Source organism: Euprymna scolopes, chromosome 21 (assembly GCF_053919585.1).
Source record: "Euprymna scolopes isolate OS-2025 chromosome 21, ASM5391958v1, whole genome shotgun sequence".
Taxonomy (NCBI): Eukaryota; Metazoa; Mollusca; class Cephalopoda; order Sepiida; family Sepiolidae; genus Euprymna; species Euprymna scolopes.
In genome coordinates this window covers 74003799-74017680 of record NC_136502.1, presented here as the reverse complement: position 1 = coordinate 74017680, position 13882 = coordinate 74003799, and the positions used below count along the sequence as shown (strand labels likewise).

The 13882-nt window shown below is 34.3% G+C and overlaps 1 protein-coding gene across 1 annotated transcript in view; it reads right to left on the bottom strand.

The window, feature by feature from the left end:
* Positions 1 to 203: 203 nt before the first annotated feature.
* Positions 204 to 13882, bottom strand: part of LOC145243014 (uncharacterized) — a 42599-nt gene continuing 28920 nt past the window's right edge. Inside the window, exon 2 of the mRNA XM_080106130.1 lies at positions 204 to 638. Within this exon, the coding sequence (XP_079962256.1) occupies positions 213 to 638 (426 nt within the window). The 3' untranslated portion in view covers positions 204 to 212. The remainder of the gene's footprint in view (positions 639 to 13882) is intronic.

Below are 13882 nucleotides of genomic sequence, written 5' to 3'. Positions count from 1 at the left end.
AAATAAGGACCAATCAAATGTTCAGATGTCAATGCAGCCCAAATCATGACATGTGGAGGATTATTTTCAACTTCTTCTTTGTAAAAGGGGTTTTCTTTAGCCCAGAAATATATGTTTCGACTTTTAGAACTTTTATAAATGGCGCATTCATCGCTGAATATTATCTTTCTGTGATTTCTTGGACCATCAGGAAAGCGTTTTAAAAATTTCTCTCAGAATTCTTTTCTTCGATCCATATCTTCATCTGACAACTGATTTACCGACATGGGCTTATAAGCTTTGACATTCAAGTCCTTTTTCATATGATCCATCATGGTAGCCCTTGGTATTCCAAGTTCAGCAGAACGTTTTCTGGTGGATTTCTTGGGAGACTGTTGCAGTGAATCTTGAACAGCAGCACACGTTTCCTTTCGTGTTTCAGGCCTGCCACTTCTTGCCTGATCCAGAACGCTACCTGTTTCAAAAACTTTCTTCTCCCACAGATACAGATCACTTCTTGATGGCGCGGGCTTTCCAAATCTTTCTGTGAAAGCACTTCGAACATCTTCCATAGTCATGTCATTCCTAATGCGGTCGTGAACCCAAACAGCAGCAATTAAGCGCTCCTCAACAGTAAATACACTGATGTCAGTCATAACCTGAAAAAATAAATGAAATTGTTTTAACAACATTAGAATATTGAAATCAATCATATTTAACAGCATTAAAATATTAAAAATAGAGTGTCCTGGGACTTTTCGGCCACCCTGTATATATACACACACACACTAGCTTTGCCCAATCGTAAAATATGCATGAATATGATATTTTAATTTGTCCAGATTTCATATATATTAATATACAGTCATGATTTCAAAAGTAAAAAAGACGTATTTGAGTGCCATCAGCAAGAATCGAAACTGTACTGTTCAAAGCTGGATGACGTTACCACTGTACCAACGTGACACATATATGAACTGATTAAAAATCTAATACATAAGGCTCATTTTTAATCATATGTGCCTCACGTTGGTACAGAGTTAACATCACCAGCTTTGAATGCTATAGTTTTACTTTCAGCTTTAAACAAATAGTTTCTCAGTGGAAGAAAAACATTATTAAGTCGCCTAACGAGGACTTGTGATCTTAACGACCATCTGTCCAAAACCTTAGCATGTCGCGACTATGTAAATTGGTCTATATCAATAAAAAAAAAAATGGCTTGCTCTTCTTATTAAGCACTCCTTATAACCTCGTTAAGTACAAGTTTTCTCTCTTGAATACTTTTAACTTGGTATATATATATATATATATATTATAGATATATGTTGTAATTTCTCTGACATAATATTATCGTTTCGCTTTCTTAAAACTCGTGGTTCCAAGTGAGGGCTACATCATGCCACCTCACATCTTCGAAGTTGGCTTGAAAGTCAATACCAAGGTGTACCTGGATGTGCTGAAGGGTGTGATGATACTCTGGTGCAATCAGGTGGCCACTGACGACCCTGATTGCGGCTGAAGGTGGCTACATTAAATAAATGTCAGCTAACTGAATTTTTCAATAAAAGTTTTAAAATAAAGCTCTCTCCTTCTCTCTATCTATTTGTCTATGTATATGTATAATGATTATATATGTAACAGTTTACATATATATATATATATATATATATATATATATATATATATATATATATATATATATATATATATACTAGCATTTCATTTATGAGTATTGGTGTTTGGAGGTGTATGTTGAGCAAAAAGAAAAAAAAAGTGGTCAATGATTTTAACTTTGCCCGGGTGTTTGGAGGTGTATGCTTAGCAAAAATAAAAAATAAAAACAACGAAAAAAAAAACGTCAATTTTTAAAAAATTTGACCCCTATTATGACCCCTTAACATTTATTGTTTTGGGCTCTAATTAAGTTATAAAGTTAGATCCATGTCCAAGGCACCTATACCTAAAATGTAAAGTGTTTAGACTCAAAATTGTCGGAGGAGTTCTCAAAGGTCAAATCGTTGAACGTTGACTCCTTAACAGCTAAATTTCTGGCCGAAAACAATTCACATAGATTTTCCCAAATCTCAGTACCCTGTATATCAAATTTCGAGTCTGTAGACGGAAAATTAACAGAGTTATTGCGAAGGAAAATGTACACAGAAAGACAGACAGACATACACACAGACACAGAGACACGTTCACTTTTATAGACATATAGACTAGCATTTAAGCTTGGCGTTGCCCGGGTGTTTGGAGGTGTATGTTGAGCAAAAAAACAAAAAAGAAGCGGTCAATCTTTTAAACTTGGACCCCTATTATGATCCCTTAACATTTATTGTTTGGGCTCAAATTCAGTTATTAAGTTAGATCCATGTCCAAGCAACCCATATCTAAAATTTCAAGAGTTTAGGCCCAAAATTGGCGGAGGATTTGGTAGAGTTCTCAAAGGTTAAATCGTTGAACTTTGACCTCTTAACAGCCAAATTTCTGGCTGAAAACCGATCACAAAGATTTTCCCAAATCTCAGTACCCTATATCTCAAATTTCGAGTCTGTAGACTAAAAATTTACAAAGTTATTGCGTAGGGTAATGTACACACACACAGACACACACACACACAGACACGTTCACTTTTATAGATATATATAGATAGATATACTAGCATTTTAGCCCGGAATTGCCCAGGTGTTTGGATGTGTATGTTGAGCAAAAAAAAAAAAAAAGTAGTAGTAGTAGGAAGGCAGGCTCGAACCCGTAACGCGAAGGCGGAAAAGAACGGGGAAAACCATAAATTATGGCTAGACAATCAAAAGGAGAGGATGACTTTCAAAAATATCGGCGAAAAAAGCGACCCCCCCACCCCACCTATTGAAAAGTGTCCATTTGAAGGGGAAGATATTAATGTTTTTAGCTAATTTTTCGATATTTGTCGTCTGAAAGGTCAAACTTAGAAACGATACTAATCTTGGTAAAATCCGTCCCTCTGTCAAAAGTGTTGGGCAGACATGCAAACATACATGCATACGTACATTTATATATTGGTAACTAAAAATTTTCGACCCAAACTGATTAAAAATCTTGCCCTATCTCTGACTACACTTTATGTAAAATTTTAAATGTTTAGACCAGAAATTGTCTGAGTAATTTGGTAGAGACCGCAGAGGTCAATTTTTTTTTTAACTTTGACCCCTATTATGACCCTTAACATTTATTCTTTGGGGCTCAAATCAAGTTATTAAGTTAGATCCATGTCCAAGGAACCTATATCTAAAATTTTAAGTGTTTATACCAAAAATTGGCGGAGAAGTTTGGTAGAGTTTTCAAAGCTCGAATCGCTGAACTTTAACCCCTTAACAGCCAAATTTCTGGCCGAAAACGAATTACAAAGCTTTTCCCAAATCTCAGTACCCTGTATCTCAAATTTCGAGTCTGTAGACTTAAAATTGAGAGTTATTGTGTAGGGAAATGTACACACAAAGACAGACACACGGGCACACACACACAGACACACAGATACACAGACACGTTCACTTTTATAGATATACTAGCATTTCAGACCGGCGTTGCCCAGGTGTGTAATGTTATGACCCTTTAGGCTGTGATCAGAGCGTAGTATCTGTTAACTGTGGCAAGCGGGAGCAATAGTCAAAACATTATTATTATTGTTATTGTATTGTTATTGTTATTGTATACAGATACAGTCTAGACAAGGGTGGACAGACAGCTGCGAGCGTGCTGTATGAACAGAAAATGTAGAGTAACTGCAGATTCTGTGAAAACCATTTGAGACAACTGTAATACATTTATATTACAAAAATATAAAGAGTTGTTTTAATGGTTTCACAAATAAGAACAGTTGTCTCAATTATATGGTGCTGATCGCTTCATGGTTCGTCACGGAGCAGCACGAAGTTAAAAGAACTCTTCAAGAAAAAGGTATGAAGCATATATTATTCTTCTTATATATGATCTGTAAAAATATCCCGTGTGATAAGTCTGATACAACATGACTCGGTTTACACGTCAATATCATGTCCTCCTAGCTAAACAACATACATACGATTTATACGTTTATTATCTGTCTGTTAAAAGAACAATGTCTTACATCCACTAGATAACACATGACACGTTTTAATATATCATCTCCTCGAATATAAACCAATATACAACAGGTGTTTGGATGTATATGTTGAGCAAAAAAAAAGTGGTAGTAGGAAGGCAGGCTCGAACCCGTACCGTGAAGGAGGAAAAGAACAGGAAAAAAATCCTGATGTCTTTGCAGTTACGACTACCGCCAAACCGGAAGTGACTTAGGTTTATATTAAGGCTAGACAATCGAAAGGAGAGGATATCTTTCAAAAATATCGGCGAAAAGAAGCGACCCCCCCCCCCCGTAGCAAAGTGCCTAGTTGAAGGTGAAGATATTAATGTTTTAGCTAATTTTTCGATATTTGTCGTATAAAAAGTCGAACTTTAAAACGATACTGATCTTGGTAAAATCCATTGCGTGTGTCGAAAGTTTTAGGCAGACATACAAACATACATACATACATTTATATGTTGGTAACTAAACATTTTCGACCCAAACCGATTAAAAAGCTTGTCCTATCTCTGAATACCCTTTATGTAAAATTTCAAATGTTTAGACCAGAAATTGTCTGAGTAATTTGGTAGAGACCGCAGAGGTCAATTTTTTTTAAACTTTGACCCCTATTATGACCCCTTAAAATTTATTCTTTGGGGCTCAAATCAATTTAAGTTATATCCATATCCAAGGAACCTCTATTTAAAATTTCAAGCTTTTAGACCCAAATTTATCGGAGGAGTTTGGTAGAGTTCTCAAAAATCAAAACGTTGAACTTTGGCCCCTTAACAGCCAAATTTCTGGCCGAAAACGGTCACAAAGATTTTCCCAGATCTTAGCACCCCGGATATCAAATTTCAAATCTGTAGACTTAAAATTGACAAAGTTATTGTGTAGGGAGATGTACACACACACACACAGACAGACACACAGATACGTTTACTTTTATAGATATACTGGCATTTCAGTCCGGCGTTGCCCGGGTGTTTGGAGGTGTATGTTGAGCAAAATAAAAAAAAATGGTCAATTTTTTTTAACTTTGACCGCTATTATGACCCCTTAAAATTTACTGTTTTGGGCTCAAATCAAATTATTAAGTTAGATCCATGTCCGAGGGAGGCACCTATATCTAAAATTTCAAGTGTTTAGACTTAAATTTTTCAGAGGTGTTTGGTGAGTTCTCAAAAGTCAAAACGTTAAACTTTGATCCCTTAACAGGCAAATTTCTGGCCAAAAACGGATTACAAATATTTTTTTAAATCTCAGTACCCTGTATATCAAATTTCGGGTCTGTAGACTGAAAATTCACAGAGCTATTGCATAGGGGAGTGTACACACACAGACAGACACACAGATACACAGACACGTTCACATTAATTGATATACTAGCATGGGTGCCCGGCGGTGCCCAGGTGTTTGGGGGTGTGTGTTGAGCATAAAAAAGAAAGTGGTGGTAGTAGGAAGGCAGGCTCAAACGCGTACCGCGAAGGAGAAAAAGAATGTTAAAAAAACATCACGTCTTTGCTGTTACGACCACCGCCAAACCGGAAGTGACGTAGGTTAAAATTAAGGCTAGACAATCGAAAAGAGGGGACGACTTTCGAAAATATCGGCGAAAAAAGCAACTCCTCCCTGTAGAAAACTGCCCTGTTGAGGGTGGAGAAATTAATGTTTTTAGTCAATTTTTTGGTATTTGTCGTCTGAAGGGTCGAGCTTCAAAACGAATCTGACCTTGTGAAAATCCATCGTCTCTGTCGAAAGTTTTAGGCAGATATGCAAACATACATACGTAGATTTATATATTGGTAGCTCAAATTTTTGGCCCAAACCGATTAAAACGCTTGCCCTATCTTTGAATACCCTTTATGTAAAATTCCAAATGTTTAGACCAGAAATTGCCTTTAGTAATTTAGTAGAGACCGCAGAGGTCAATTTTTTTAAATTTTGACTCCTATTATGTCCCTTTAACATTTATTGTTTTGGGCTCAAATTATGTTATTAAGTTAGATCCATGTCCAAGGAACTTATATCTAAAATTTCAAGTGTTTAGACCCAAAATTGTCGGACGAATGTCCAAGGAACCTATATCTAAAATTTCAAGTGTTTGGACCCAAAATTTTCGGAGGATTGTAGTAGAGTTCTCAAAGGTTAAATCGTTGAAATTTGACCCCTTAACAGCCAAATTTCTGACCGAAAACCGATCACAATGATTTTCCCAAATCTCACAACCCTGTATATAAAATTTCGAGTCTGTAGACTTAAAATTGACAGAGATAGTGCGTAGGGATATGTACACACACACACACAGACACACACACACACAGACACGTTTACTTTTTATAGATATAATAGATACAGTAAACAAAAATATATATGTATACATAAATATATATCGAAACAATTTTATGTTTACTGTAAACTTTTTATGCAAATGTAAATCATGTAGAATATCTGCATGAATATAATCACACGTAATAGTTAACTTAAGATGATCATCCCATAAGAAAACCGAAAAAACTAATAGGGAATTAATTTAAATGAATGTTTAAAAGAATATGCAAATTAGCTAGGTCTTTTTCTAGTGAATGCAATTCCACACCCCATATATAAGAAAATTGTATTTTCTTTGTAAATAAAGAGAAAAGAGGGTTTTTAATATGAATATCAATACACACAAAAGAAAAACGAATTCATAGGAGTATATATATATATATATATATATATATATATATATATATATATATATATGCGTTGGAAGTGGAGAGTGAGACAAAAAAATGGTTAATCAGAATCTTTGTAGCCTTTTTCTAAAGAATATACAGCCCACTGTTTTCCAGATGTGTTTAAAACAGAAAATATTCAGTTCGATCTGTAAGTGGGAGAAAATGAAGTAGGGGTGGAGCTTGAGAGTGAAATGTGTCTTTCCAAGATTTGATCCAAACCCGGAGGCCAGAAAATGGCACTCTCTTCTCTTTTGTACTCTTGTATATTATTAATGACACGAAGATATTCGCATGTGAGCCAAGCTAACATCGGCTTGCTTGCGAATCACTACTGACGTTAGACTCTATTTTTTACCATTCTCATTTGCCTCCATTCCCTATTTTCCGGACGTGTAACGCCCACGCATAACCTGATTTGAGTATTACTGGTCTGACATATTTAGAAATCTGTAACCATGTCAACATCTTCAAAGTAGAATCCGACTGAGGCCCAATTAATTCAAGCTGGTATTTCTCTGATGTTTCATTAAATCCAAGAAAGAGTGAGTTTGTAAAGGTTAAACAAATCGCACTCCAACCATTGTGTATACTTATATTTACTAACATATAAAAGATTATATAAAAGTATAAAATGTGTAGAGAAATAGAATGGCTTTCCTCATTCTCAAGCATTTTCTCCAACTTTCCTTTGTTTTGGCGCCAATTCTTATTACATCAGTAGCTCACAGATTAGAAGCACATGGTATGTAAACTAGGTATAACATTTACTTCGATAACGGACATTTATATATATATATATATATATATATATATATATTTAAATAAGGGAGTAGTCACCAACAATGTGTATTTTTTAACATTATTTTATTATTCCGTGTCTTGGTTTTTCATTGAGAATTATGTTTAGATCATTGTAATAATGTTTTTAAATCATTGAAATCGTTTTTAACGCGTTTCAGACGTTCTGTGAAGCGTTCGCTTCAGAAATTATTTTCAAAATGTGTTGGAGATGTAAAAATAGCATTTTCGTAGTTCATTTGAAGTGTTTCCAAGAGGTGGAAACGTGGAAGTGTCTAATATTTATTGGAATGTTCAATTTTTATTACTCTTTTATTGGGTTGTGGTCACCCCTTTGTTGTGTTTCTCTCTCTCACTCTCTCTTTCTGCTTGTGTTTTTTCTTTTCCTTTAGGATAGGATGTGTGTATGTGTGTGTGTGTGCGCGCGCGTGTGTGTGTGTGTGTTTTCTTTTATTGGTTTGAAAATGTGTGTACTGTTTTATAGTATTATGAAGTTATTTGCTTCCCTAGGAAGGTGACTGTGATCCAAAGTCGTTACTAATGTGTATGTGTGAAGAGTGGGGGAGAACCAGCTCTTCTGAAATAAGGGTAGGGGTGCTTTTATTCTATTTTGATATTTATTTTTTGGATTCTTAGATTTTAGTATTGTGATTTTTCGTTTCAGTCTTAGACTGTTCGGGTATTCTTTATATTATGTTTGTTTAGATAGAGGGGTGTATTTAAAAATATGTATAGGGGATTTTTTAATGTTTCTATTTATTTGTCTCCCCATGTGGGTATGGCCAGACCCAGGATCGGTTCCTAGTGTGGGGAAGATCTCGTTCCCCAGAGGGGAGGGGCCAATTGGAGGGGTATAGGTATGGGAGGGGGATGATAGAAGTGATGATAGTTGTCTCAGTCATGAGAGATTTCTCCTCCACTGACTGAGGGGGGAGCGAGGTGTTGGAACAGATATTATACTATGGTTCTAGGTGTTTCCTAGTGTTGTTCGCTTCGAGGTTAAGTAGGGTTGGTATTGTTCAGTGTGTTGTATTAGAGATAGGGGTGTTATGTCTGTGTGTGGTTGTATGCGCGCGTGTGTGTGTGTTTTAATGTGTCAGTTCTGATTTATGTGTGGGTGTGTATATGTATATGGATGTGCATGCGACTGTGCCTTGCATTTCATGTTTTTGTGTGTTGATATTAGGCTCTGTTTAGTTCAGGAGTGAATCTTGTGATGAAGTTTTTTTCCTGTGTAAGTAAATAAAAATAATTGTCTGTTTGGAAGATTGGCATTATTTTGAAGCTGTTTCCACTGCATGTGTATACGTGTTTTGAAACATAGAGGTGTCTGTTATCTGCAATTTTGATGTTGCTCTCATGTAAGGCCACTCTATTGCTGAAATTTTTGGTGGAGCCTATGTAGGATTTGTTGCATGCTGTGCATCTTAGTGGATATACTAATTTCTGGAGGTGCAATTTAGATCCTTTTTTATTTTGAATGTTTGTGTTGGGTTTTTGAATGTGTATGTTTTCCTTCTATTATTATGTCACATACTCCACATCGCGGTTTGTTGCATTTTGTAACCCCTTTTGTAGTGTGTGGAACGAGTTTTGAGGAAGTTAGGATGTGTTTTAAGTTTTTGGGTTGGCGTTTGCTTTTTATTATTTTTGTTGTTTTAAGTATGTTGTTTAGTTTGTCGTTCTGATTGAGGAGGGTAAGGTTTTTTGTTATCTGTGTAAATAGTTCTGGGTTGTTTGTGTTGTGTGTAGAGACGTATGCTAAAATTTGTTCTTTGTTGTGTTCTTTTGGGATTCTTAGTTGGTCTATTGGAATTTTTTCAGCCAGTTCAATACCTTTCTGTATTAGTTGATGTCCTCTTTTCCGCAGTGTTATTTGTAGCTCATTCAGTCTAGTCAAATGGAGGTGTCTGTCTGTTACTATGGTGCAGACTCTATGTGCTAGGGAGTAGGGTATTGATTTTAGACAGTTTTTAGGATGGTGGCTTTTGAAGTGGAGGTATTGTTGAGTGCCTGTGGGTTTGTGGTAGATGTCTGTGATTATGTTGTTGTTTTTTATTGTTACTAGGATGTCTAGGAAAGGTAGTTCTGTGGGGCTTTGTTCTAGTGTGAAGTTTATTTTTGGGTGTAGATTTTGTAGCAAAGTGTGGAGTTCTCTGATATCCCCCATGTGGTTCTGCAGAGGATAAAGCAGTCGTCTAGGTATCTTTTCCAAGATTTTATGAAGAGTGTTTTTATATTGTGCCCGTACTTTTGCTCTATCCTTTCATAAAGGGTCTCTTCTAGGAAGGCGAGTGTAAGGGTGGCATATGTCGATGCCATTTTAGTGCCCATTGCTGTGCCTAGTATTTGGATGTAGTTGTCATTATTGAATTGGAAGGAGTTGTTATTGAGGATTATGTCGATGCTATCAATCACAAATTGTTTATTGAATCTGGGGTGTAAAGTCTGTGTATGTTTGTCAATCCAATATGAGATTCCTAGGTTGTGTGGGATATTGCTATATAGGCTGCTAATATCGAATGTGGCTAGTATTGTCCCATTGTATACTGTTTGTGGTAGAGAGCTAATGAAGTGTGCGTCATCTCTTACAAAACTTCTGACTAGATTGGTGAAGGGCTGTAATAGTATAACTATTAGGTTGCTAAGTCTGCTTGTTGGGCATGATGGTCCTGCTACTATGGGTCTGAATGTGAGGTCGTTGGGGTTTGGGGTGCTTTTGTATGTTGATAGCATGTCTTACCTGGTTAGATTTGTGTATTTTGGGTTGCCCATAGATGTTTGTTTTTGTTGTGAAGTTTGTAAGAAAGTCTTTTTCTTTTTTAGTTAATGTACTATTGTATGTTGTGCAGAGTTTTGTTATTTTAGATATGGTTGTGTCGTCTATGTTAGAGCTAATTGGTTTGTAATAATTTTCATTCCCTAGTGATTTTAAAATTTTTGTTTTATAGAAATTCTTATTCATTATAACTACTGCACTACCTTTGTCTGCTTCCTTTATAACTAAGTTGTTATTGTGTCGAATTTTTTTAAGTGCTTGATTTTGTTTTCGTGTTAGATTACATATATATATATATAAATGTCCGTTATCGAAGTAAATGTTATATATATATATACATATATATATATATATATATATATATATATATATATATATATATATATATATATATATATATGAGTGTGTGTTTTAATTTTTGATTACCGTTAAAATAAACATATTTGCTCTGTAATAGTATTGAGTACTTTCTTCAGGTTTTTACTAATTACCATTTTTGCTATATATATATATATATATATATATATATATATATATATATATATATATATATATATATATATATATACAGTGATGATCATATTTATTGGCACGGTAAAATAAAAGTTAAATTTTGTCTAATAAATTCTAAAAAAGGGATTAAATTAAAGAAAATAACAAAGTATATTATGTATTTTTAACTGGCCTTTCCGATGCAGCAATCGGATTTTAGAAAAAATAAATAACAAAGGAACAACAAACATAATTGCAAAAAACCCTTGTTCAAAATTATTGGCACGGCTTTGTTTTTCTTTTAGTATCAGTATAATATCAATCAATTTCCGGTTTACGTGCTTTCTGAACTTTTTTATAGCCATATTATGCTTGTTTAACGCTAATTCAGTGAATAATTTTTTTCAGATAATTTTTAGATAGCGATTTATTTAAACTATTATAAGTGACTAAATCATAATTTTCAATCGCCATGGTTAAAACTAAGGAACACAGCGAAGACGTCAGGAAGCTTGTTGTAGCATGCCATACCAATGGGGAGGGCTATGATAAGATTTCAAAGAAGCTAAACCTTCCCAAATCCACTGTTAGAGCCATTATAAACAAGTTCAAATCGCAAGGCCACGTTATGAGTTTAGAGGGTAGAGGGAGAAAAAGGATTCTTTCCCCAAGAGATGAACGGAAAATTGTTCGACAAGTAAAACAAAACCCAAGGATCTCTGTTGGGGAGATTGTTGATGAACAGAGCACCTCTGGAGTGAATGTATCTCGACATACAGTTGGTAGAGTTTTGAAGAGAGCTGGTTTAAAAGCATGTCGTCCGAGAAAGACTCCCTTATTGAAGCCTATGCACCTGAAAGCAAGGCTAGCCTTTGCAAAACGTCATATTGATAAAGATGTTGCATTCTGGAAACGTGTTCTATGGACTGACGAAACGAAAATAGAGTTATTTGGCCATAATAAAGTGTCTTATATTTACAGAAAATCTGGCGAAGCTTTCCTGCCTAAGAACACCATACCCACAGTGAAGCACGGTGGAGGCAGTTTGATGTTTTGGGGATCCTTTGCTGCCTCTGGACCAGGGCGACTTGTTAAGGTCACAGGTAGCATAAAAAAGGAAGATTATGTTAAAATATTGGATGAAAACCTGAAAGACTCTGCTAAAGAGTTCTCACTTGGTCGTCGTTGGTGGTTCATGCAAGATAATGACCCAAAGCATTCGGCTAAACTGACTAAGAAATGGCTTGAGAACAATCATATTAATGTTTTGGAGTGGCCATCACAAAGCCCAGCCCTTAATCCAATTGAAAATTTATGGAGAACATTAAAATTGAGGGTAATGCAAAGGAAGCCTAAGAATCTTATTCAATTGGAGGATTATTGTCAGGAAGAGTGGGCTAAAATTACTACTGAAGAGTGCAACAACTTGGTTGTAAACTATGAAAAGCGACTGAGGAAGGTAATCAAGGCCAAAGGCTATACAATTGATTATTAAATAAATCGTGCCAATAATTTTGAACAAGGGTTTTTTGCAATTATGTTTGTTGTTCCTTTGTTATTTATTTTTTCTAAAATCCGATTGCTGCATCGGAAAGGCCAGTTAAAAATACATAATATACTTTGTTATTTTCTTTAATTTAATCCCTTTTTTAGAATTTATTAGACAAAATTTAACTTTTATTTTACCGTGCCAATAAATATGATCATCACTATATATATATATATATATATATATATATATATATATATATATATATATATATATATATATATATATATATATATATATATATACTTATTCATAATATACTGAGTTCGTGTAATTCAGTAAATTTTCATATACCAATGAGTTTTAAGCCAAAAAGAGTTCACTTAAGGAGTAAGCTACAAAATTATCATATTTCATAATTGAGCATTAATATACTGTGAAAGCAAAATCAAGACTTCAAACATGGTGTTGATGGCAACAAAAAGTGTATTTCATTTTACATTACAATAGTTCAGTCGAACAATTTCAAACATTATATCGTTTGAAAAATTTTCCAAAACCAGCATTTCTTCAGACTTTATGAATAAACACATTTTTGACAATAGAGCATTTTTAAAGAGAAAGAAACAATGAAAAATTCCCTTAACGGGAAAAGCATGTGAGAAACATTTACCTTTGCTGTAGCTACGGAAAAGCCCATTTAAATATTAATATATCGCCTACTTTTCGTATCTTTATTTAAGAACAGGGTCATGAGAAGTTTTCACAGAAAACCCTAAGCTATTTAAAAAATGTTTTTATATATTTCATTCGTTGAGTTCCTAAATTAGATCTCGCTGTTTCTTTATTTCCCAATAATTAATTTTTTATAAAAAGAGTTTTTTAATTTTTACTTCTCTATTTATAGTATGGCCGTAACAACCTTGCAATAGCGTTACGGTTAATTTTAGTTTCGTATCAGTGGCAAGTAATGTTTACAGATTATCGTTATTATAGTACTTAGATTTAAGACCATTTTAGCTTTAAAGTTTAATTGAATATATGAATAAATAAAAAGGTTGTATTATATAAAACCTTGTACAACATTTTGGGCGGGGTATTCTAATCTATTTATTATTATTTAATGTTTTAAAATTTATTGTCATTCTACTTGAATATGTTTTTATATCGTTTCTAAAGATAATTATGAAGGGAGATAATCCAGTTATATTGTTAATTGCTACTAGTTAATTCTGTTGGAAACTGGGTCGATTTTTATTTCCTATAACAGCTAAAGGGAGATAATTCAGACCGTTTGATATTTTCGGTTCATTGATTACTAGAAGGCGTCTATGATTTAATAATTAATTTAATCAGACAGATCCAGAACGTGCTACGATGGCTTATTTAACAACTTAAGTATATAAATTATGTTTTTAATCTTTAAAAATTGGTTTTTACCCATGGATTTAACCCACATCTGTTATTAATCACTTATGCTGCTCATGTCCTATAATTCTTGTGTTGTATTCTTGGGTATCTAAATAAAACAGTAT